Here is a 26333-nt window from a genome sequence, read left to right on the forward strand (position 1 = left end):
ACTGAAGTGACTTAGCAGCAGCAGCAGCATGCCTCCACAGGTAAAGCAAATAAAAGTAAAAATACACAAATGGGACTACATCAAACCAAAAATCTTTTGCACAGCAAAGGAAACTGTCAACAAAAGGAAAAGGCTACCTGCTGAATGGGAGAAGGTATTTGTTAATAATATATTTGATAAAGGATTAATACCCAAAATATACAAGGAGCTCATACAATACAATATCAGAAGAAAAACAAGCTGATTAAAAAATGGGCAGAGGATCTGAATAGATATTTTTTTCAAAGAAGATAGATTGCCAACAGGCACATGAAAAGATGCTCAGCATCACTAATCATCAAGGAAATGCAAGTCAGAAACACAATGAAATATCACCGAATGGCTGTCATTTAAAAAAACGACAGGGACTTCCTTGGCAGTCTAGAGACTAAGATTCCGCACTCCCATGCAGGGGCCCTAGTTTTGATCCTTGTCAAGGAATGAGATCCATATGCTTCCAATAAAGATCCTGCATGTGTCAATGAAAAGCCACAACTAAGACCCAGCACAGCCAAAACAAAGACAACAGGTAACAAGTGTTGACCAGGATGTGGAGAAAAGGGAACCGTTGTGCACCATTGGTGGAGATATAAACTGGCCAGCCACTGTGGAAAGTAATATGGAAACTTCTCAAGAAATTAAAAACAGGACTGCCAAAAAAAAAAAAAAGAGCTGTCAAATGATCCAGTAATTGCACTCCTATTTATCAGAAGAAAGCCAAAACACTATTTTGAAAAGATGTATGCACCTTTGTGTTTACTGCAGCATTATTTACAACAGCCAAGATATGGAAGCAACCCAGGTGTCCATCGATAAATGAATGGATAAAGAAGAGGTGCTGCGTGTATTTATATACATACAGTGGAATATTATTCACCCATAAAAAATGAAAATTGCCAATTGTGACAGCTTAGACGGACCTTAGAGAGTATTACGTTAACTGAAATAATCACATATAAAAAACCAAATACTGTGTGATTTCATTTATATGTAGAATCTAAAAAACAAAACAATTATACATAGCAAAATAGAGACAGAATTATGAATATAGAGAGCAAACAAGTGGCTGCCAGAGGACCGAGGTTGCAGGGAAGAAGGAAGTATGTGAGGGAGCTTAAGAGGAATAAGCTTCCATTTGCAAAGTAAAGCAGTCATAGGTATGAAATGTACAGTGTGGGAAATATAGTCAATAACGTAATGTTTTTATATTATAGTCAATAATGTAATGTTTTTGTAATGTGACATTTTGTAACTTTTTTTTTTCCTTGAAATGTGTAGAAGTGCCAAATTGCTATGTTGTATAACAGGAGCTAACATAATGTTATAGGTCAGTTATACTTTAAAAACAAGCAAACATACAAATAAACTTATAGAAAAAGGGCAGATTGTGGTTTACCCAGAAGTGGGGCCTTGGGGAAGTGGGTAAACTAGATGCAGGTTGTCAAAAGGTACAGGTTATGCCTCCTAGTTATACGATAAATTAAGAACTAGGAATGTAGTGTACAATGTGATGATTATAATTAACACTGCTGTTTGTTATATGAAAGTTCTTAGAGTCAATCCTAAGAATTCTCATCACAAGGAAAATATTTTTTCCTACTTCTTTAATTCTGTATCTATATTTGATGATGGATATTTCACTGAACTTATTGTGATAATCACTGCATCATGTATTAAATCAAATCTTTATGCTATCCACCTTAAACTTATACAGTGTGTGTGTCAGTTATGTCTCAATAAAACTGGAAGGAGAAAAATCTGAATACCCTTTAGCTATTACTTTCCAACCCAGTCTTCACTTGTTCTCCATAGCCCTCACGTCTCCAGGGTAAGCAACCACTTATCTACTGTCTGTCTCTAGAGGTGTCTCTTTTGGACATTTTGGATGAATGGAATCTTACAGTGTGTGGTCTTCTGTGACTTTCACTTCTCAACATGTTTTTGGTGTTTATGTTGTAGCATGTTTAAGTACTTCATTTCTTTTTATGGCTAAATAATGTATTCTGTTATGTGTGTACACACACATTCATATACACACATACACCATATTTTATTTATTCTTTAGTCAAATATATGGGTTGTTTTTCCACCTTTCAGCTGCTGTAAATATTGCTGTGTTAGCTCTTTTTCTGCACAACTTCCCCAATATTTACTGAAAGAGTAAATACAGAATTACATTTGAATTCCTAGGATAAATCTTATTAATTTTCCAGTGGCACATTATTCTTTTGATACATTGATAGATTGTTGGGGTAGAGTGAGGATAGAACACTCAGGGGCCTTGAAGGTGTCTCCACTTGTTGTTGAGTTGCTAGGTGATATCTGATTCTTTGTGACCTCATGAACTGCAGCATGCAAGGCTTCACTGTCCTTCACTATCTCTTGGAGTTTGCTCACTCATGTTTGTTGAGTCGGTGATGCCATCCAACCATCTCATCCTCTGTCGCCCCCTTCTCCTCTTGTTCTCAATCTTTCCCAGCATCAGGGTGTTTTCGAGTAAGTTGGCTCTTGGCATCACGAGGCCAAAGTATTGGAGCTTCAGCTTCAGCATCAGTCCTTCCAATGAACACCCAGGACTGATTTCCTTTTGGATTGACTGTTTTGATCCCTTTGCAGTCCAGGGGACTCTCAAAAGTCTTCTCCAACACCATAGTTCAAAAGCATCAGTCCTTTGGCACTCAACCCTCTCTATGGTCCAACTCTCACATCCATGCATGACTACTGGGAAAACCATAGGTTTGACTATATGGATCTTTGTCGGCAAAGTGATGTCCCTGCTTTTTAATCATGCTGTCTAGTTTGTCATAGCTTTCCTTTCAAGGAGTAAGTGTCTTTTAATTTCTTGACTGCAGTCACCACCCACAGTGATTTTGGAGACCAAGAAAATAAAGTCTGTCACTGTTTCCATTGGTTCCCCATCTATTTGCTATGATGGCCATGATCTTAACATTTTTGAATGTTGAATTTCAAGCCAGCTTTTTTACTCTCTTCTTTCACCCTCATCAAGAGACTCTTTAGTTCCTCTTTACTTTCTGTCATTACAGTGGTATCATCTGCATATCTGAGGTTGTTAATATTTCTCCTGGCAGTCTTGATTCCAGCTTGTGAGTCATCCAGCCCAACATTTTGCATGATGTACTCTATATAAAAGGTAAATAAGCAGGGTGACAATATACAGCCTTGAACCAGTCCATTGTTCCATGTCAGATTCTAACTGTTGCTTCTTGTGACTGTGGCTCAGATCATGAGCTCCTTTTTGCAAAATTTAGGCTTAAATTGAAGAAAATAGGGAAAACCACTAGACCTTTCAGGTATGACCTAAATGAAATCCATTATGATTATACTGTGAAGGTGACGAAGAGATTCCAGGGATTAGATCTGGTAGGCAGAGTGCCTGAAGAACTTTGGATGGGATTCATAACATTGTACAGGAGGTGGTCAAAACCATCCCCAAGAAAAAGAAATACAGGATGGCAAAGTGTGTGTTTGAGGTGGCTTTACAAATAGCTAAGAAAAGTCAAAGGAGAAAGATATACCTAGCTGAATGCAGAGTTCCAGGGAATAGCAAGGAGACATAAGAAAGCCTTCCTAAGTGAACAATGCAAAGAAATAGCAAAAAACAATAGAATGAGAAAGACTAGAGATCTCTTCAAGAAAAGAGATATCAAGGGAACATTTTATGAAAAGATGGGCACAATAAAGGACAGAAATGGTATGGACCTAACAGAAGCAGAAGATATTAAGAAGAGGTGGCAAGAATACACAGAAGAACTGTACAAAAAAGGTCATGACCCAGATAGTCATGATGGTGTGATCACTCACACTCACGTAGAGCCAGACATCCTGGAGTGTGAAGTCAAGTGGGCCTTAGGAAACATTACTATGAATAAAGCTGGTGGAAGTGATGGAATTCCAGCTGAGCTATTTCAAATCCCAAAAGTTGATGCTGTGAAAGTGCTGCAATCAATATGCCGACAAATTTGGAAAACTCAGCAGTGGCCACAGGAGCTGCTGCTGCTGCTGCTAAATCACTTCAGTCATGTCCCACTCTCTGCGACCCCAAAGACGGCAGCCCACCAGGCTCGACCATCCCTGGGATTCTCCAGGCAAGAACACTGGAGTGGGTTGCCATTTCCTTCTCCAATGCATGAAAGTAAAAAGTGAAAGTGAAGTCGCTCAGTCGTGTCCGACTCTTAGCGACCCCATGGACTGCAGCCTACCAGGCTCCTCCGTCCATGGGATTTTCCAGGCAGGAGTACTGGAGTGGTGTGTCATTGCCCTCTCCGAGAAAAGGTCAATTTTCATTCCAATCCCAAAGAAAGGCAATGCCAAAGAATGTTCAGATTACTGGACAGTTGCACTCATTTCACAGCAAGGTAGTGCTCAAAATCCTTCAAGCTAAGTTTCAACAGTACATGAATCAAGAACTTCCAGATATACAAGCTGAATTTAGAAAAGTCAGAGGAACCAGAGATCAAATTGCCAACATTTGTTGGCTCACAGAAAAGCCAAGGGACTTTCTGAAAAAACATCTACTTCTTCATGTTGCACTTGTTACCACTGGCTGTACTCTGATGCTTACCTGATGTTTTAATCTCATACCCTCCAAATGGCACTGGGGTGGTAACAGAACTTTCCTGTTTTATTGCATTGTGTGGGGTGGGAATTCTCGGCCTAGAGCAGTGTGAAGAATGGAAAAGTTCACAACTAGAAACATCTTCCCAGTCTGTAACATTTGGCCCTCTGTGTCTCTGGATGCTATTTCTCTCCCAGTCTATGAGCCAGTTATTGTACTTAAGGTTTTTCCGGTTTCTACTTAGACTATTTGTTGCTTTTTTATAATCTCCACAGAGTTGCATTGGAGGAAGAAAACCAGGAGGACATATTAATTTGACATTTTGCCCAAGAACAGCAGCTAAATATTTTTTAAATTATCTGTTTGTGTTTGAGTCCATCACAGAACCGAACTCATTATGGTAGGGATTGTTTCATAAATATAGCCGTTCAGGGTAAGACCTGGTGCCTAGTTATATGATTGTTGAGAGAATATCATTTCAAATATATGGCAAAACCAATACAATATTGTAAAGTTAAAAAATAAAATAAAATTTAAAAAAAATACAAATTTACTACTGATACAGTGCTCCCTTACTGTTGTAAAATCATGACTGCATTTATTAAAAATTTCTATGAAAGGTTTCAGAATCATTTAGATCACTTTAGAAGAAGTTACAAACCACAGAGTTAAAAAGAAGAAAACAGCTAACATAATGTAGTGTTTTATAACTCTTGAAACTTTTAACCTATCTTAAGCAGGGCTTTTATTATTGTTGTTTCCATTTTTTAGATGAAGCTATGAATCAGATGACAAGATTTTATCTAAGACCAAACATCTAAGACATGATCAATAATATGTGGGGCTGGAAACAAGAGTCTCTCGACCTGAATTCTGTGAAGACTACTGCTTTTCTTCTTTATTCCTCAGTGCTTTGCCAGCATATCGGGCGTTTGATCAGTGGTGTTGAACTGACTGGTAACATTCTTTCCTCTCATGTTTTTGTGCTGTGAAGTAAACTCAGGGCCCTTCACCCAGAGTTTAAATTGAAAGAAGTCCTTCCACAGGACTTTGGAGGCCCACCATGGTCTCTCTTTCCCAGGGATCCTCTCTTTTTATCTACTCTCCTCTTTGTTCATGTTTCTTCTGCTGCGCTGGGCTTCTTACAATCTTCTGGTATGCCAGGCATGCTGTTCAGTCTGCTAGGAAAGTCTTTTCCAAGATAGCATCTTCACCTCCTTCAAATCTTTGTGTAAAGGTAACCTTCTCAGTTATACTTTCTGTGACTATCCTGTTTAAAAGTTCAAACCATCTCCCATTATATACACTTCTCATCCCCTTTGCTTACATTGTTTTTATGTTAGTGCTCAGTGCACAGTTCTTCTAGTACACTCTACAATTTATTATTCACTGAATTAAGGTCTCTCTTTCCTCATCACAATGTCAGTTCCAGTGCTTGACACAGAACCTGTCTCAGTCTAATGTTTGTTGAATGAAAGAATGCAGAAAAAAATTCAGTTGAATACACTTTGTTAGTAATACTTGATTGTTTTTAATTAAGAAGTTGAACATTTTGAAATCCTTTTAGCCAAGAGCATGTGTTCATGAACAGTGTGGAAATTTAATTCCCTAAGATTTATCAATTTAATGTTTCTCCTGAGTTTTAATGCAGGTCAGTTTACATAAAATCTATTGACATTCTTAGAGAAATATGATTCTGTGTAGGGTAAGAGACGATATAGAGTCTCTGTAGATGAATTTGTTTTAATAAACAGAAATATATAATAGTGTTGACAGTAAAGTTAGTATTATTCAAAGGACTACCTGAAATCTAAGTTAATTCTAGTAGCTCGTTTGAAACCATCGTGCAACCATTGATATCTTGAAGTAGATAGTGATTAATATCACCTTGATATTTTTTGAAAATGTAAATGATGAACTATGTTTAAATTTTCTTAATTTGAAAAGAACTTTATTCTGATCCTTTTATGAGTGTACATATACTGTTTTACTAATGTATTAAATATTTGTGTTCATAAAGTAAAAAAGGAATTTTATTGATTAGCCTTATATTTAAACATTTCTTTTCTTTTCTTGTAGATATGCTTTGAGGTCACATTGGTATGAAATATGGAGTCACCTTTAATAACTTCACCTGGAAAAGAGTCTTCTTTCTTGTTAAAAAACATAAGGAAAACAAATGACCAAAGGAATCATACCAAATGCTAACTCTACATCTTTTTGTATCATCTGTTTTTGAAACCATCAAGACAAATGACTTGTGCTTTAAAGAATATGATTTCCTCATCGAGGTTATTTTTAACAGTTTTTAAAAAATCTTTTAATATTTTTCATCTTAAATTGTACTCTTATAAAATTTAGCACAAAGATTTTTAAATCTTTAAGGCCTTGTTTAAAATAGCTTTCTTGTTTAGTTTTCAGAACTTAATGCTTTTGTATCCTATTTTTACTTGACAAAGTCCTCAAAACTACAGCATCAGGAAAGATATGGACTTGAAAACTTACATTATTGTAATAGACTGGAGCAGATGTAAGTGGACCATTCAAGACCCCATCCATTTTATCATCAGAACTATCACATAAGTACACACATCTTAGCTTTAATGCAAGCAAAGTTGCTTGAAAATGGCATGGGTAAAATTCTTACGGAAACCTGGTGGCAATCTCGGAAAAGCTTATCAGCCTGGGAGTATGCTGTCCCTGGCCCCTACCAAAGGCTTGTTGAATGAACCAGGACAAAACAGCTGCTTTCTTAACAGTGCTGTACAGGTGAGACGGTCGTTTCTTGTTAAATATTAAAAAGTGCCTTTCAAGAAATTCTTTAATGCCTCTTTAACTTGTAAATGAAGAATAAAGTTGTTATTATTGACTGGAATGACTTTTTAATATCATTTTTAATAGTAGCAAATATTTTGACTCGGCATTTTGGTTTTTGTAATAAATGGAAATTTTTTTCAACAGAATGCTACATTATTAGGATATAAAAACATCTGTGGCTTAAATGTTCACTTAGTGAAGTAAGAATGCTTCTAAAATACATAAATTTTTTTTTTTTAATTAGCTACTGTATTCTGCCCCACCCTTGTTTTGGTTAAGAAATTCAGATGAATCCTCATGGTGGTGGTTTAGTCTGCTAATAGCATTTAAAAACAAAAACAAAAACAAGCTGCTTGGATTAAAATAAGAATGAATGAATTTTTAATCCTCATTTCTCAAACTCCCTTCACCTCCCACTGTGGCCTTAAATCACCTTTTTAGAATTGTAATTTGGACACCACTGTTTTAGTTAAATTTACAGTTAATTGCTTTTGCTTCAGTCTTTGTTGAAATTCTTTTAATTAGCAAATATGTATTAATCCAGTTTTCTGCCTTAGATAAATATCCTTTCTTATATATGATAGTTTTTATTCAACGTTTTCAGATTTCATAGGTGCCTTTATTCTTCTCTACAGTATGAAAGGTAAAGAAGATTCAGAATATTGAAATGTTTTTCTACTGACCCTAGAATGTACCTTAAAAGATTTTGTTGAAAATAAATAGCTTTTCATGTATTTTTCTTTCTGTTGCTTTATTTCCCCCTCCAGGGGCTTCCCTGGTGGCTCAGTCAGTAAAGAATCTGCCTGTGATGCAGGAGACTGCCTACAGTGCAGGACACATGGGTTCAGTCCCCGGGTGGGGAAGATCCCCTGGAGAAGGAAATGGCAACCCACTCCAGTATTCTTGCCTGGCAGATCCCATCGACAGAGGAACCTGGTGGGCCACGGTCCACGGGGTCGCGAGAGTTGGTCACAACTTAGCAACTGAACCACCATCGGCACCTGAAACTTGAGAGCAGAAAGTGAAGTCCTGCTTGAATAACCCATTGGATAAATCAGTGCATCGCGAATGTGTCAGGTGTCAGATGTCTGGGTCAGACATCTGACCCAGACTTGTGTTCTCAGTTGCTCAATACTTCTTAAACCTTGGAATAAATTGTGAAATATGTTTTGTAAGAAATTATTAAAAGTGCACATTATTCAAATATTTTAGACATGACTCAGAAAAATGAGTTTATGTGCCATTTCCCCTTAGTTTTTATTCTTATATTATTTTGAAGTGAGAAATATTACACAAGGTTTATATTTATATTATTAAATACATACACATATATGTATTAATCTTTTCAAAATACATTAATTTTGTTAGATAACCATGTTAAAGTGCAACATGCAAATAATGCAGAAGAAAAATGCTTATATTATAAAATTATATTGCTAAAAACTAGTTCAACAACTAGCTTAGACTCTAACTTTTTAAAACAGGTGGTACAATATAGTCAACATCTGCAAATGAACTAGAATAAAGGTTAACTATAGTGAAGATAATTTTTGGTATGGATTTGTGAAATCATTTTTAAACTTTTATATTAAGTGATATACAGAGAAGTCACATAAAATATTTTTTCTATAGTTTGGATCCAGTATGACTTAAACATTTTGCTAATCCTATAAAACATTCTGGTTACATTTGAAAGACTTAGTTTGTTAGCCTTCTAAGCAGATTATAGAGATACTCTCTTTTGGCTGAATATTTTAAGCTTTTATTTGAAGAGGAAGTGGTACAATTAAGTAAATCTGGCATATTGGTATGGTTTTAAGATCTCTAAGTTAAAAGCAAAGTTGAAATACTTAAAAGCTAATATTTATTGTGTTCTTACTGTGTGTTTGTACAATATAATCTAATTCTTACAATGACCCTAAAAGGTAGATACTACTGTTATCCTCCTTATGGTGATAAGAATGCTGAGCTTCAGAAAATACTTTGCTCAAGTCAGTCCAAGAGCTGTTAAAAGTAAAGCCAGAACTGGAATCCAAGAGATCTGCCTTCAGAGGTTGTATCATTAACCACAGTGCTGTGTACTTTCCACTGCTGGGCCGTCGTGGCCCATCATCTTGACGAATGAATTTCAGTGTAGTGCATTTTATGGAATGATAGAATACGGTGTGCAAGAAGGTTATTAAACATTTTCAAGTGATTTGCAAAACTGTGTTATTTGTGATACATAAATGCATCCTGTTAATTATACTTTTAAAAAAAGCAACTATCAAAGAGAAATTCTGGCTTTTAGTTATTGAGTGATTACAAATACTGGAAACTTCTAAAATTACTTGCTTTTAGTTGGAGAGAAAATTTTCTTTTTAGTTGGAAGAAATGTGAGATGGTGAATAGATTTTCTTACTTTTATTATTTGAAGAAATAAGGTATAGAGAAACTTGAAGATCTTAAATGTTGTAATATTTACAGTAACAAATAGCAGATTGAATTCAGTGCATGCCAGTTGTGTACTAGACACTACTTTGGACACTTCACATATTACAAACGTATTTCATTCTTACAAGAAGTCTATGAGTTATCCTCATTGTATAGATTTCATATTTTTCTAGAATGATTTTAAGTATTGGACTGATTTATTTAAACAACTACAGTCCTTTTAACTCTTTTTGTTTTTTAGTAGTAAATGATGATTAGATAATTGCAGCAAATATATTTATTTTTTAACTACTGCTTCATATTCTGCTGTATCCCCATTACTATACATATGTTCCCTTTCTCATTCTTTATACAGTGACCACACAGGCCTCTGCCCCTTTTCCTTGTCACTATATACTGACCCTTATTTGGTACACCCTGACTTTTAACTGCAGTCATACATCCTTCCTAAATTTCAGTTCATTCCAAGTATTACAATCACTTCCTCTTTCAAGTCTCCTCCAAGTCCTCCATTCAGTATCTGCGTGTTTCCTAGTCATATAAATTCCTTAACAGAGGAGTTATTTTTCTCTTGTTCTATGCCTCTGGTAGTTTTTACTTGTGAATCAACAGAAACAGTTTCTAAATCTATCTTTTATATATGAACTACGTATACATAGCAGTTTTATACTTATTATTTTTAGTGGTTGTATATATCTTGACTATGTACATGAGATTTAAAGATGTTATTAGCCTCCTGCAGTTTAAAAAATATATTTAAATCTTGTCTTTAATTCACAGTGAGAAAAATATTACTATACTTCATTCTTCACATCTCACTGTTTTTTAGGTTTTATGGCAATTAGATATATTCCGAAGAAGCTTGCGGGTGCTGACTGGACATGTTTGTCAGGGAGATGCCTGCATATTTTGTGCATTGAAGGTAACCTTTAATAGTTCTGAAAAAGTACTGTTGTTCCTCAAAAATTTTATTTGATAGTTTGCTTTGTTTGACATATTTGGTTAGTTTATTTGTAATTAAAGTCTTTGGAAGGAATGATGCTAAAGCTGAAACTCCTCATGCAAAGAGTTGACTCATTGGAAAAGACTCTGATGCTGGGAGGGATTGGGGGCAGGGGGAGAAGGGGACGACAGAGGATGAGATGGCTGGATGGCATCACTGACTCAATGGATGTGAGTCTGGGTGAACTCCGGGAGTTGGTGATGGACAGGGAGGCCTGGCGTGCTGTGATTCATGGGGTCGCAAAAAGTCGGACATGACTGAGCGACTGAACTGAACTGAAAGTTATTGTCAAGTGACTTAGAGTTTTGAAGATGAATTCTTAAAGTATGACTTATTCAGGTTTATGTTTCCATTTTCCTGTAAGAACAGTTTAATAACCAGTGTAGCATTGTTAGAAATATTATATTTTTTGTTATTTTGAAATAATCCTTTATTTTAACAATTTTTTTTTTTGAGTTACTACTGAATTCTGGGTACTGCTATACTTACTAAGAATACAGCAGTGAATTGAACTAATAAAAAACACTCTTATGTAGCTTATATTCTTGTGGGGGAGAAGAAAATAAGTAAATAAAAAATAGTATGTTAGGTAATAATAATTGCAAAGGAGGAAATATAAATCAGGGAAGGGAATGGTGAATGTTGAGTAGCAAGGAAAGCCTCACTGAGAAAGTGGCATTTAAATCACGACTTAGAAAAGGGATAGAGCGGTCTAGAGCATTCCAGGCAGGCAGGGATACAGCCAGTGCAAAGACCCTGAGGTGGGTACTCAGGGACACCTGAGCCCTGGCAGAGGCTTCATGAGCAAGGAGGGCAGTAATGGGAGATGAGCTCAGAGGTCAGGTGAGTTCCCGTGGCTTCAGACATGTCTGCAGATTCTTTTGCACTGTTTTATCAAAGGGTGGAGTCTGATTTCTTGAATTGCATTTCCCTTGATGATTCATTTCCATCAAATAGAATGTGGCGGAAAAGGGATTAGGTTAGATTAGAAACAATAATAAAGCTTTCACCTGGCTCTTTCTGTCGGGGTACTCGTTCTTGGACATGAGTCACTGTGCTGGTTACAGCTACAACAAAGATCTCGGCCAACAGGCATCACCAACCACCAGCATCAACTTCTAGACCACTGTCAGATGACCAGTGATCCCAGCATTCAGACTATTACAGATGACTGCAAATGCAGCAGAGTTGAGCTGTCCTCACCCAAACTGCAGATTTGTGACCAAAATAAATGTTAGTTTTAGTAACTAAGATTTGGGGTGGTTTTGTTAATGGAGCAATAAATAACTGGAACAAGAATCTGGATTGTGAAGGGTCCTTCTAGGCCTTTGTAAGGACCTTGATTTTTTTTCTCTTGAGTGATGTAGGAAGTTGTGGGTATTGTTTTGAGTAGAGGTGTATATAACCTGTGCTAACTTAAGTATAATATTTGGCCTAGATCTCTCTGGCTTCTTGGATGAGAGTAAATAGAATAGGAATGAAAGTGGAAACGGGGAGTCCAGTATATATTAGCAACTCATGAATGTCACTGAAATCTTTGCCCAAGAATTTAAGATTCGATTATTGTTTTCAGAAGTAAATATTTCAGCCCTTACATTCTTGAATATTCTTACTACACACAAATATACATAATAGAGGAAAATGAAAGGTCATTTTCATACTTTGATTTACATTCCTAAAAAGACTGTTTGAATAAGTCACCAAAGGAGGCAGTTGTATATTCCCTTTTTTATATGGCAAAATAAGGTTGAGGAAGAATGAATTTAAATCAAATTACAGTTTTGCATTTTATTTCCTCAGCAGTAAATGTTTTTATAATTTATTTATTTTTAATTGAAGGATAATTGCTTTACAATATTGTTGGTTTCTGACATACATCAACATGAATCAGCCATAGGTCTACATATGTCCCCTCCTTCTTAAACCTCCCTCCCACTTCCCACCCCATCCCACCCCTCTGGGTTGTCAGAGAGGCCTGATTTGAGTTCCGAGTCATGCAGCAGATTCCCACTAGCTGTGTATTACATATGGTTGTGCATATGTTTCCATGCTGCTCTCTCCGTTCGTCACACTCTCCCCTACCCCGCCCACTGACAGCAGTGGAGACGAGACATAAAGAAGTCTTCTACAATAAATTTGGAATGTTTTGTCCAACTGTAGCCTTACATATCACCTACCTCTTCCTCCTGCTTGCCTCCCCCACCTCAAAACATGTGCTTGTGTGCATGCCTGCGTGCACGTGTGCGCACGCGCACACACACACATACAGTGCTGTCCTCCTTGAAGTTTCTCAGAGCTACCTTTGATCTCTGGGTGTTTTCATTATTATTCCTTTTGTCTAGAATGATTTTCTTGCGGATGTCCCCAAGGCTGACACCCTCACTCCCTTTATGCCTCTCCGTCACATGTTTTTTCCGTCAGTGAGGCGTTCCCTGACGACCCTAGGTAGTAGGTCACCTCCCTCCCTCCCTTCTCCCCCCAGCATCCCTGTCCCTGTTGTACCACCCTATCTTTCTCTCTTGTTTTATATTTCTTTGTTTTCCCTCTGTTGTACTTACTACCTCTTGACATATCATTACTTACCTGCTCTCTCCTCATTACTACGACTAGACTATGCATCCACAAGGCAGGGTCTTTGTTTTCGGGTGTAGAACAATGCCACATATACCAGGAAATCAAAAAACAGATATTGAATGAACATCAGTCTTGTCTGGGATTAATACCTTAAACATTACCTGGAAAAGTTGACTACCAGTAAGAAATGACTTGTGAGATTATGTTTCATTTTTTAGCATCTGTAATTGTAGCTAAAATTTTTTTTTAATACCTTAAATATTACCTGGAAAAGTTGACTACCCGAATAAGAAGTGACTTGTGAACATATGTTTCACTTTTTAGCATCTATAATTGTAGCTAAAAAGTCTAGTTCTGGTTATCTGATACTGTTTAGCATCTTTCTTATTTTAGTAGTTTCTTATTTGTAAATTAAATTTTCTTATGTTGGTGGAACAGATTCTTATTTTCTAGCCTACTATATGTTGATCTTAAAAGCAATTTTTTTTGAGATGATATACCCCTTGAACTAGTTAATGCAGAACATAATATGACCCATCCTTATTTGTTGGTTTACCGCTTCAAACCTTATTTTTCTCCTCACTTCCCCTCGCCTAAGATAATTGTTGTAAAACTAGAACTTACTAAAAGTTTTCCATGCTTGAATGCAATAAATAGAAGACCAGATTAACACCTATGTCACATATTCTTAAATAATATTCCCACTGCTAGTGAAGTTCCTATTTGATTATATGCTTATTTTTGTATAACATAATTTTAATTCCTACAGTATACTTTAACATTTAAAGCAGAATATCTCAAAACTCTTTCTAAACAACATAGACTACATTCAGCTAGGGAACAGTTTAAAATGGGCCACATCTCAATCAGAATCTCTGAGAATGGGACTTGAGAACTTTATATGTTTAATTCTTATGCACTAACCCTTGATTAAGAGGCTGGGGCAACCATTTCTACATAATTTTTTGCATGGAGTTTTAGAACAAAAGACTGTATTAGCTTCTGAGTGTAGAGTTTAGAATTTTGAATTTATTGTAATGAAATTACTCAAGTGTTTTTTAGTTGTTGGTGTTAAACTTACTGGTTCATAAATTTGCTGATTTCCCAGACAATATTTGCACAGTTTCAACACAGTCGAGAGAAAGCCCTCCCCTCGGATAACATAAGGCACGCTCTTGCAGAGAGCTTCAGAGATGAGCAGCGGTTTCAGCTGGGCCTGATGGACGACGCCGCAGAGTGCTTTGTGAGTGTGTCTGATGACCCCTAGGTCAGGGTAGTGGTCTGCATGCCTTAAGTGACGTGCCTTCTGAGACAAATGAAGCATCCATTTATAGCAGAACTGCCTAGTAGATCCTTGTCTTCCTACCTTTCGAAGTTCTCAAAGCTCCACGTGTGTTTTGTGTACGTTTGCTTTTGCTTACTTGTGCTGCTCTAATTTTTAAGAGCTAGGATACTAAAATACTTTAACATTTATTTATTGGAGCAAAAAAGCTTATTGCGTATAAATCATATCACTTAGGTCATTGTTCTGTTCCCGCAGGGATTACACACACAACACGCTCTCCCAGTAGCATTTCTCATTTCATGCAGTGATTCTCTCTGGAAAAGAAGAGGATCTTGACGTGCAGTTGTCAGGGGCAGCAGTTCTCTTACCCGGCTTACTCCAGGTTGAGAATCACTGACTGAGGTTGATGTTTTGAGACTCTGTTACCACTATACTGATAAATAGAGCGTTCCTTTGCTGAAGCACGTACATTGTGTACTTTCTGAAATATGCATTTGATGATTAATTGTTTCAGTAACATAGATATCACCTATATTTTTTTTTTTTTTTTTTTAATTTTATTTTATTTTTAAACTTTACATAACTGTATTAGATTTGCCAAATATCAAAATGAATCCGCCACAGGTTAAGATGTGCGTGTGCTCAATCGGTCAGTCATGTCTGACTCTGCGATACTGTGGACTGTAGCCCGCCAGGCTTCTTTCACCAGGAGATTCTCCAGGCAAGAATACTGGAGTGGGTTGCCATTTCCTCCAGGGAATCCTCCCGATCCAGGGATTGAATCCATGTCTCCTGCATCTCCCTCACTGGCAGATTCTTTACCATGTAGTCACCAGGGGATCCCTGACTGCTAGTGTCCTTTTTGCCTCTGTCCTTCAAGTTTGTTTTTAACAACCATCATATTAATATAATTTTTTTCAGATAAATGCTTACATGTCAAATATTGCTGTAATTCAAATCTGACTCTTCTGACATTTAAGGCTTTTTACATTTATACTCCAGCTTATCTCTTTGTTTTCTTTCTGAATTTTCCCTTAGTGAGATAGTTTCACTCTGTTCCTCAAACATGTCTTTAAAATTCCTGTTCTAGAGACTTTGCTCAAGTTCTTGAAATATTCAAAACTTTCCTAATCTGTTATTTGTTACAGTTCAGCCTGTCAGGCCTGCTAGATAATGTATCATCAAAGCACCCCAGTACATTCTCCAAATTTCCAAAGAATTTATTATTCTCTGGAATTCATTTGGCATTTATGTTTTTAAATGAACATCTTGAATGTTTTCTCAGATAGACGGAAAGCCATGTTGACTAAAGTGGGACAAAAACAGCGCACACAGTCATGAAATATGCTTTTCATATTTCTCATGTTTATAATTGTCCATTGTTTAAAATATAGATAGATATATTTTGCACAATATTGAACTTTATAGTTTTACTTTCACTTAAATGAAATATACTAATCCATGGTATGATAATTCACAGGATATCTAGAAATGCAGACTTAATTAAATGAATTGTTATAAATGTCCTGAGGCAAAAGAAGGGACATTAACTAATTAAAAGAATCCATTGGTTAAGCTTTGTGAAAAGAATAATTTGTTAAAGAAATTAATAACTCTTATTGATCTGTTTTACAAATCCAACCTTTTATTAGAAGTTTGTTGAACAGTAGATTCCTTGCATTAGAGTGTTAGTTTAGGTATTGTAAGCCTTTATCATTGATGTTTTAATTTAAGTTGTATAGACTATCCAATGATCCAAGCAGAGTGTTTTTTTTTAATTAATTGCTTTTTCTCAATGGGAAAACATTGAGAACATAGGAAGTCTGGTTTTCTGATATTAAATTCTAGATGTCAGTCACCATGAATTGATTTTTTAAAAATCTTTATTAAAATTATGTTATATTATAATGTTTCTTTTATGAATTTTTTTTTTTAAAGCTGACACTACAGAAGGAGAATAATTGAGCAGCATTGGAAGGCTTGGATAAGAGGAAAGCTGAAAAGCTGACAACATATATGGCACTCAATTTAACATTTTGGAAAATCTTTAGATTTTTAAATTTGTAAAGCAAAAAGAGTTGTATTTTGAAGTGTCCTGTGCAAGATTTGCAATTCATTTGTCTTTTAATTTTTCAATTAGGAAAATATATTGGAGAGGATTCATTTTCACATAGTGCCAAGCAGAGACGCAGACATGTGTACCTCTAAATCTTGTATCACTCACCAAAAGTTTGCTATGACTCTGTATGAGCAGGTGAGATGGCTTAACTATTTTAGTAGAGGATATATTTATGTTTTATGACTGATAAATTAGACATGTGTTTTTACCTGCAGTGTGTGTGTCGTAGCTGTGGAGCATCATCAGATCCTCTACCCTTTACAGAATTTGTACGGTACATTTCTACAACAGCCCTGTGGTAAGAGCTTATTAAAGCATATTTACCAAAGATGTTAGTAATGTATGTGATCACATTGAGCCTCTACTTTATGAAACCGTAGCATATATGAATATCTACTCTGTGAGAGGCACAAATGTGCTACCATCACGGGTACTAAGTGATGTCTATCTCAGTTTTGGTTGTTTCTGATTTACCAAATATAGATGTCACTTAGTAATGACAAATGTACAAAATATTAGTCAAAATGTTTATTTATTTATATTTATAGCAAGGTTTTGGAACTATGGAAGAGAGCTAAGTTGAATGGTAAATGGAACTGTACGTGATTTCTTCATTTTTGCTAAGGTGTTACCTTTGCAGTGACCATGTCTCTGCGTGGTGATGGAAGCTAGGGTAAGCAGACAAGAAAGAAAAAAATAAAAATAATCCTCTGTTAGATTTATTGGATTTAAAGCTTCACCATTTACCTGAAATAAACATTTGTAGGCTTCTCTGTCCCCTCGCTCCCTTCCTGGTATTGAAATAGCTTAAGGATCCAAAGGTGATACCTAGGCTTTACATAATAAGAATTGTTTGAACACTGCAACAGCTATTTGAAAGTATAAATATTTGATGTATGAAAGCATTGAATAAGACCATAAATGTTTGCAGATACTTTAATACTTTAGTACAAAAGATAAAACATGAAGCGGTCATTATCAATCAGAATACATCAGTATAGCAGTTAGCTGCTGCTGCTGTTGCTAAGTCGCTTCAGTCGTGTCTGACTCTGTGTGACCCCATGGACGGCAGCCCACCAGGCTCCGCCGTCCCTGGGATTCTCCAGGCAAGAACACTGGAGTGGGTTGCCATTTCCTTCTCCAAAGTTAGCTGCTAAATGCTACCAATGTTTTTATCATTGCACAAAGTGAGTGTTAGGTGCTCATCAATTTCATCATGTTATTAAACTTCCTTGATTTTTTGGATATAGCACATTAGTTCTTAAAGATCATCCAATGTAGTAAGTTGGTAATTTATATATATACAGAGTTGGGAAACATTGGTTTAAAGGAACAGTCTTTAAAGTTTAGTCAGTTGTAGTCAATTTCATTCATCTGATATGAAAAGTAGAATGGTGTTTGAATAAGGATAGACCGCAAATTAAAAACTGTTAAACTTGAAGTCTACTTTGAAAGTGTAAAATGACAGTGCTCTGAGACAGTATCTTAGGTAAAAAGAATAGGAGCTTCATCTGTTTTTTCCCAGTCCACAGCATGAATTGCAAAAGCCCAGATTTTGACTTCTAATTATCTTTCTTTTTATTGGTTATAAGTATTGAATACAATTGTTCAATTGCAAGAGCCCAGACTTTGAATTCTAATTATCTTTCTTTTTATTGGTAATAAATATTGAATACAATTGTTCAATGCTACTATGTTCCAGACTTTACATAAATTGTTGCTTTTAATCTTAACAGAAACTTTTGTTCAAGAAATAGGCTTAATAAGATTAATCTGGTAAATGGGTGAATTAAGATTGAAACCCAGGTCTAGGTTCATTTCAAATTCAAAATGTGTCTGGTTAAAGCACCACCCTGATGCTGTCAATTTTGTAAAAAAAACTGTTACGTACAACTTGAATGAGCCTGTCAGATTTAGTGATTTCTAGTCTGCTTGTGAGGTGCTTTAGAGGAACTGGTACATTTAGTTGTTATTGAATATTCCCTATTATTGTAACTATTGAACTGTTAAATAAATCCAGCTCTAAGAAGGTTAAATTACTATAAAGTAAAACCAGAGCACCTAGAACAGAAAGTAGTAGGAGTAGTGAGCTTGCATTATATATCTTTTTGGAAATGCTAAGTAGTTGTCTCAGTTCAGTTCAGTCGCTCAGTCCGACTCTTTGCAACCTCATGGACCGCAACACGCCAGGCCTTCCTGTCCATTGCCACCTCCCAGAGTTTACTCAAACTCATGTCTATTGAGTTGGTGATGCCATGATGCCATCTAGCCATCTCATCCTCTATCATCCCTTTTTCCTCCTGCCTCAATCTTTCCCAGCATCAGGGTCTTTTCAAATGAGTCAGTTCTTCGCATCAGGTGGCCAAAGTATTGGAGTTTCTTGCAAGGAGCATCAGTCCTTCCAGTGAATATTCAGGACTGGTCTCCTTTAGGATGGACTGGTTGGATCTCCTTGCAGTCCAAGGGACTCTCAAGAGTCCTCTCCAGCACCACGGTGCTCAGCTTTCTTTATAGTCCAACTCTCACATCCATACATGAGCACTAGAAAAACCATAGCCTTGACTAGACGGACCTTTGTTGGCAAAGTAATGTCTCTGCTTTTTAATATGCTGCACAGGTTGGTCATAGCTTTTCTTCCAAGGAGCAAGCATTTTTTAATTTCATGGCTGCAATCACCATCTGCAGTGGTTTTGGAGCCCCCAAAAATAAAGTCTCTCACTGTTTCCACTGTTTCCCCATCTATTTGCCATGAAGTGATGGGACCAGATGCCATGATCTTAGTTTTCTGAATGTTGAGCTTGAAGCCAAATTTTTCACTCTCCTCTTTCACTTTCATCAAGAAGCTTTTTAGTTCCTCTTCACTTTCTGCCATAAGGGTGGTGTCATTTGCATATCTGAGGTTATTGATATTTCTCCCTGCAATCTTGATTCCAGCTTGTGCTTCATCCAGCCCAGTGTTTCTTATGATGTACTCTGCATATAAGTTAAATAAGGGGTTGTCTAATAATACTTAATACTTTGATGTGTGAAAATTAGATTCTAGGAGGAAGTTGGATAGAAACTGACACAGATAACCCTCCCTAGATTCTTTAGGAAATGGTTAGCATTCATAATAGGAACAAAAATCACAAACCTGGCTTAAGTAGCTTGTGATTTCTGCATTAATCATCAAAGGGCCTTTTCTTAGCTGAAAATAATTTTGTGTCTGGAAACTTTAAGCTAGAGAGGGAGACTCTCCTAAAGTTTGTTGTTCTTGTTAGGCAAAAGTTTAAACTCCAGTCTCTATTTATTAAGTAGTAATGTAAAAGAAATAGTTAACTTATAATTACCTTGAGGTAGAGCATCTTATATCATTGATATAGTTCCAAACAATGGTGTGTGATTTCATGTTATTTTATCCTGTTTTTGATCTAATTTCTTTCATCATATACTGCCAAATTTCATTATGTTTCATATCATGGAAATTTACTTTATGGTTAACTTTTCAAACAAAATTGTGTTTTAAGGTAGAAAAAGTGATCATACCTATATTAATAACTTAATATTTTTAGTGCAAATTTATTAGATCTTTTTTAAGTTCATAGGCCAGATTTGGGACCATTTGTTTCTTTCGTAGCAATGAAGTTGAAAGAATGATGGAAAGGCATGAGCGCTTTAAACCTGATATGTTTGCAGAATTGCTGCAAGCAGCAAATACAACTGATGACTACAGAAAATGTCCTGTAAGTATAATTCAGAGAATGTTAGTGTGCTTCTGTGCTTGTAAACTTGAAAATAGAAATTGCCATGCAAATAGTAATTAAATCTGGAATTAATTTTAAGAATTAATTTTTTAAGTGTTCTTTAGGTAATTGTACCATTGAGCTCTTTATTTCAACATTATTTCTTTAAAAACATGTTACTTTGTGAAGGATTTAAAGTGGCATACGTTGATTAATTTTAAGCTCTGAAGCCTGTCATTTGACTACATTGAAAATTTCGTTTTTGTTCTTCTTTAAATAAACATTACAAATGGTATAATTCTTTTCCCATGTGATATTGTTAGTGAATTGAATTGTTAGTTGAATAAAAATTCAACCTTAAGGTCTAAGGTTGAATTCTTATTTTAACAGATTTACAAAAATATCAAAGAAAAGTTCTTTGATTTAAAATAAATTTGTTTAATCAGTAATTAAGACAGATAGTTTGTTAGAAGTCTTTTAATGTGCTGAATAAATTTCTGATACATGCTTTTGCATAATACAAGCTCTGTAAGGCATTACCTTTGATATATTTGTTTTGATAATTTCAAAAGTTGTCTTTTTTGTTTTTCTTTAGAGTAACTGTGGCCAAAAAATAAAAATTCGGCGTGTTTTAATGAACTGCCCAGAGATTGTTACAATCGGTTTAGTCTGGGACTCTGAGCATTCTGACTTGACTGAAGATGTTGTTCGGAATCTGGCAACCCAGCTTTATCTTCCTGGGGTATAATAATTCTTTTCATTCTCTTCCTTTTTGTTTTTAAATTCCTTTGAAACATTACACTATATGTTGTTTTTCAGAGCTAAATTTTCTTTCTAAAGGAAATAATTTGCAGATGTAACTCTGATAAAGTTCATCAGATCAGGCAAACTGGAATACCTTTCTTGCTTTCTGTTATAAAATAATCCATCACATACTCTATCCTTTTTATCACTGTAGAATAATGATAATACACTGTATACATCTGTGTATATGCTTGTTTGGGTGTATATGATAATGATTATAAATTATAAATATCAAGCTAGAAAATTTTAAGGTTTAAAATTTATCTGTAGCTCTTATTTTTTAATGTGCATCAGTTCATTTCAGTCACTCTGTCATGTCCAACTCTTTGCGACCCCATGAACCGCAGCATGCCAGGCCTCCCCGTCCATCACCAACTCCGGGAGTCCACCCAAACCCATGTCCATTGAGTCAGTGATGCCATCCAACCATCCCATCCTCTTTTGTCCCCTTCTCCTCCTGCCCTCAATTTTTCCCAGCATCAGGGTCTTTTCAAATGAGTCAGTTCTTCGCATCAGGTGGCCAAAGTTTGGAGTTTCAGCTTCAGCGTCAGTCCTTCCAATGAACACCCAGGACTGGTCTCCTTTAGGATGGGCTGGTTGGATCTCCTTGCAGTCCAAGGGACTCTCAAGAGTCTTCTCCAACACCACAGTTCAAAAGCATCAATTCTTCTGCGCTCGGCTTTCTTTAGTCCAACTCTCACATCCATACATGACCACAGGAAAAACCATAGCCTTGACTAGACGGACCTTTGTTGGCAAAGTAATGTCTCTGCTTTTAAACATGCTGTCTAGGTTGGTCATAACTTTCCTTCCAAGGAGTTAGCGTCTTTTAATTTCATGGCTGCAATCACCATCTGCAGTGGTTTTGGAGCCCCCAAAAATAAAGTCAGCCACTGTTTCCACTGTTTCCCTATCTATTTGCCATGAAGTGATGGGACCGGATGCCATGATCTTCGTTTTCTGAATGTTGAGCTTGAAGCCAACTTTTTCGCTCTCCTCTTTCACTTTCATCAAGAGACTCTTTAGTTCTTCTTCACTTTCTGCCATAAGTGTGCATATTACTATCTTATTTTAAATTGATTTGTATTACAGTTAAACTTTTAGATAGTTATCTTTTAGGTAGTATGGTTAATGTATGTTAAAATAATGCGATTCAACCATGAATTATCAGGAAGTGTGTGATTTATCTCATTTTGTTTTATGTATGTAAAGTGTCTGTTCTGTGTTCAAGATGCTGTGCTACTGAACTAAGTTGTAGTAATTACATTTTGTTAGACATCATTTCTCTTATAGACTAATCAAAAGTAATAATTCTGTTAACAGTGCGGTGTGGTGTCTTTAGTACTAACATCAGTTTGGGACAGTATGCATGAGAAATAATTGTCCTAGAGAATCAAATGCATGACTCATCAAATGATTGTTCCTCATCTGTGAAAAGAACTATTAAATATACATTATTTTTAAACAGCTTTTTTATAGAGTTACTGATGAAAATGCCAAAAATAGTGAGCTTCACCTTGTTGGCATGATTTGCTACACCAGCCGACATTACTGTGCCTTTGCTTTTCATACCAAGAGTTCCAAATGGGTATTTTTTGATGATGCAAATGTGAAAGAGGTAAGTGACACTTGACTAACTGGAATAATTACTGTGGTTTTTACTTTTGAGGGGTAAATGATATAATAATGATAAAATTATATAAAAATGATAATTATATGCGGATACTTATATAAATTAGTAATGCTGCTGCTGCTACTGCTAAGTCGCTTCAGCCGTGTCCGACTCTGTGTGACCCCATAGATGGCAGCCCACCAGGCTCCCCCATCCCTGGGATTCTCCAGGCAAGAATACTGGAGGTGGGTTGCCATTTCCTTCTCCAATGCTTGAAAGTGAAAAGTCAAAGTGAAATCGCTCAGTCGTGTCCGACTCTCAGCGACCCCATGGACCGCAGCCTACCAGTCTCCTCCATCCATGGGGTTTTCCAGGCAAGAGTACTGGAGTGGGGTGCCATTGCCTTCTCCATAAATTAGTAATAAGTGGACTTAATTATAATAGCATCATTAAAGACCTTCAGTATTAAAAATTAGAAAACCAAATAGACGAAGTGAATACTTTAGTTGTTGGACGTCAGGCAGTCGAACAGAAAAAAGGAACCAACATGGTGAATCCTCCTTGCTGGCTAGAGATCGTTTTTGGATTGCAGTGCAGAGATGGCAAACCCAAACAGAGCCTCGTAGTCTCATTGAGCTGAGGAAATTGGAATTCACAGGGGCCAAGATGGCTAAAATTTCCTGGACAGATTACCAGAAAGAAAGCTGTACAGAGGGAAAGTTCTGGGGATCGGCAGAGGGCTCCCCTTTCAATCTTTGGGTGAATAATGATCAACTATGTGTAGGGCAAATGTGCTCAAGTTGGGAGAAATAACCACTGGGAAACAAGGCCAGACAACTCCCAGAACTTGTACAGGGCTAGGATAGCTTGCATCTTAGTAGCAAGAGTGGGTACACAGAACATCAAGTAGACTCCTCAGAAAAGTATCACCTTAGTAGTGGGGCTAAATTATTCCGAGACTGAAGATTGCTCTGGACCTGACATAAAAAGCTTAAAATGAAGCTGTCAGAGGATGAAGCTGATCCCATGCAATTTAACATAACACAAAACTACATGCTAACAATTTAAAAGGAAAGAAAAAAAAACCCTCAATACCGAAAAATGTAAAATTCAGTAAAATGTCAGTATGTCTTTTCAAAATAGTATTCAATAAAAAAAATTACAAAATACTCAAAGAAGTAGGAAGCTATGACCCAGCCCCTGAAGGAATAACGGCAGATCTGCTCTGCCATTTCATTCCTTCAAGTCACATGATAATGGGGTGAGCAGGCAGGGTAGGGAAATGGAGCTTACCTTCCTTTCTCTCAGAACCTTGAGCATCAGCATCTCAAAAGTAAAGGTTCAAATTAATATCCAGATGATCTTGGAGCCAGTTCCAGGCCAGATCTGATATTAAATTACTTTAGAAAGAAAAACACTAAACATGACAGAACTAGAAATACCAGATAAGACTTTTAAAACTGCTGTTTAGCTATAGAGAGATTTATTAGATAACAGTCAGTAAACATGGACCATAAAAATAACTGGTAAATTGGACTTCGTCAAAACTTCTGCTCTTCATTAAGATGCTGTTAGAATGAAAAGACAAGCATAGACTGGGAAAAAGCATTTGTTAATTATATATCTGGTAAAGCCCATATCCAGAATATATAAAGAACTCTTACAACTCAGTAATAAAAAGACAAATCAATTAAAGAGTGAGCAAAAGATTTGGACAGTTCAAAAAGAAGATATTAATATATGAATGGCCCTTGAAATGATATTCATTGCATCACTAGGCATAAAGAAGTACAAATTCAATTCACAAAGAGGTTGCATTACTCACCTATTAGAATGCCTAAAATTAAAAAGATTGTTTACACCAAGAGCTGACCAGGATGTGGAACAGCTGGATCTCTCACGAGGCTGATGGAAATGCAAAATTGGATAATCACTTTAGAAAACAGTTATAAATTCAAATGTATACTTAGCATGCTGCTGCTGCTAAGTCACGTCAGTCATGTCTGACTCTGTGCGGCCCCATAGACAGCAGCCCAACAGGCTCCTCTGTCCCTGGGATTCTCCAGGCAAGAATACTGGAGTGGGTTTCCATTTCCTTCTAAAATGCATGAAAGTGAAAAGTGAAAGTGAAGTCGCTCAGTCATGTCTGACTCTTAGTGACCCTATGGACTGTAGCCTACCAGGCTCCTCCATCCATGGGATTCTCCAGGCAAGAGTACTGGAGTGGGTTGCCATTGCCTTCTCCAATACTTAGCATACAACCTAGCAATTCCACTCCTGTAAAAGCATGTATCTATACATTATTTATAATTCAGTGTTCTTAGTAGTTTTATTTATAGTAACCAAAACTAGAAACAACTCAAATAGATAAAGATAACTCATAAGGTAAATAGATAAAGATAACTCATCAGGTAAATAGATAAAGAAGTTGTGGTATAACCATACACTGGAACATAATAATCAGCAGTAAAAGGAATGAGCTGTTGATACAGAAAACTGTTGAGTGTGGAGAAATCTCCAAAGCATTGTGCTAAATGAGAGATGTACAAGCTGGATTTAGAAAAGACAGAGGAACCTGAGATGAAATTGCTAACATCTGTTGGATCATAGAAAAAAGCAAGGGAATTCCCCCCCAAAAAATCTACTTCTGCTTCACTGACTATGCTAAAGCCTTTGACTGTATGGATCACAACAAAGTATGAAAAATTCTTAAAGAGATGGAAATACCAGACCACCTTACCTGGCCCCTGAGAAACCTTTGTGCAGGATAAGAAGCAATAGTTAGAACCAGATATGGAACAATGGACTGGTTCAAAATTGGGAAATGATTACGTAAGGCTGTAAATTGTCACCTTGCTTATTTAATGTATATGCAGAGTACATCATACGAAATGCCAGGCTGGATGACTCACAAGCTAGAATCAAGATTGCTAGGAGAAATACCAACAACCTCAGATATGCAGATGAGAACCACTCTAATAGTAGAAAGCAAAGAGGAACTCAAAAGCCTCTTGCTGCGGGTGATAGAGGAGAGTGAAAAACTTGGCTTAAAACTCAGCATTCAAAAAACTAAGATCATGGCATCCGATCTCATCACTTCATGGCAAATAGAAAGGGAAAAAGTGGAGACAGTGACAGACTTTATTTATTTATTCTTTAATACTTTGACATGGCAGTTTATTAAGAAGTTCCGTTTGAGTCAGTTTGTAGCAGCATTTTGGCACTCCTATTTTGCATCCTGATAGCTTAAATTGTCAAAATTTGAAGAAAGAACTGGGTATATGGTCACTCTGAGTTTTAGGTTTGTTTTGTTTTCAAATTAGTCTAGTTTTTCAAGTATCTCAGAATC

General features: G+C 36.4%; 1 protein-coding gene across 4 annotated transcripts in view; it reads left to right on the forward strand.

The window, feature by feature from the left end:
- USP53 (ubiquitin specific peptidase 53) overlaps positions 1–26333 on the forward strand; it is a 57396-nt gene that overhangs the window by 11062 nt on the left and 20001 nt on the right. Inside the window, exons 2-10 of one of the 4 annotated variants that reach the window (XM_055588046.1) lie at positions 5387–5572; positions 6695–7384; positions 10695–10787; positions 14551–14685; positions 16868–16981; positions 17062–17144; positions 20463–20568; positions 21164–21310; positions 22841–22990. In XM_055588046.1, coding sequence (XP_055444021.1) covers positions 7241–7384; positions 10695–10787; positions 14551–14685; positions 16868–16981; positions 17062–17144; positions 20463–20568; positions 21164–21310; positions 22841–22990 — 972 coding nt within the window. In that variant the 5' untranslated portion in view covers positions 5387–5572; positions 6695–7240. Of the gene's footprint in view, positions 1–5386; positions 5573–5601; positions 5853–6694; positions 7385–10694; positions 10788–14550; positions 14686–16867; positions 16982–17061; positions 17145–20462; positions 20569–21163; positions 21311–22840; positions 22991–26333 lie in introns of those variants that run through there. The other 3 variants (XM_055588049.1, XM_055588050.1, XM_055588048.1) reach the window with 3 other exon arrangements.

The sequence above is a fragment of the Bubalus kerabau genome, chromosome 7 (assembly GCF_029407905.1).
Source record: "Bubalus kerabau isolate K-KA32 ecotype Philippines breed swamp buffalo chromosome 7, PCC_UOA_SB_1v2, whole genome shotgun sequence".
In the NCBI taxonomy this organism is placed as follows: domain Eukaryota; kingdom Metazoa; phylum Chordata; class Mammalia; order Artiodactyla; family Bovidae; genus Bubalus; species Bubalus kerabau.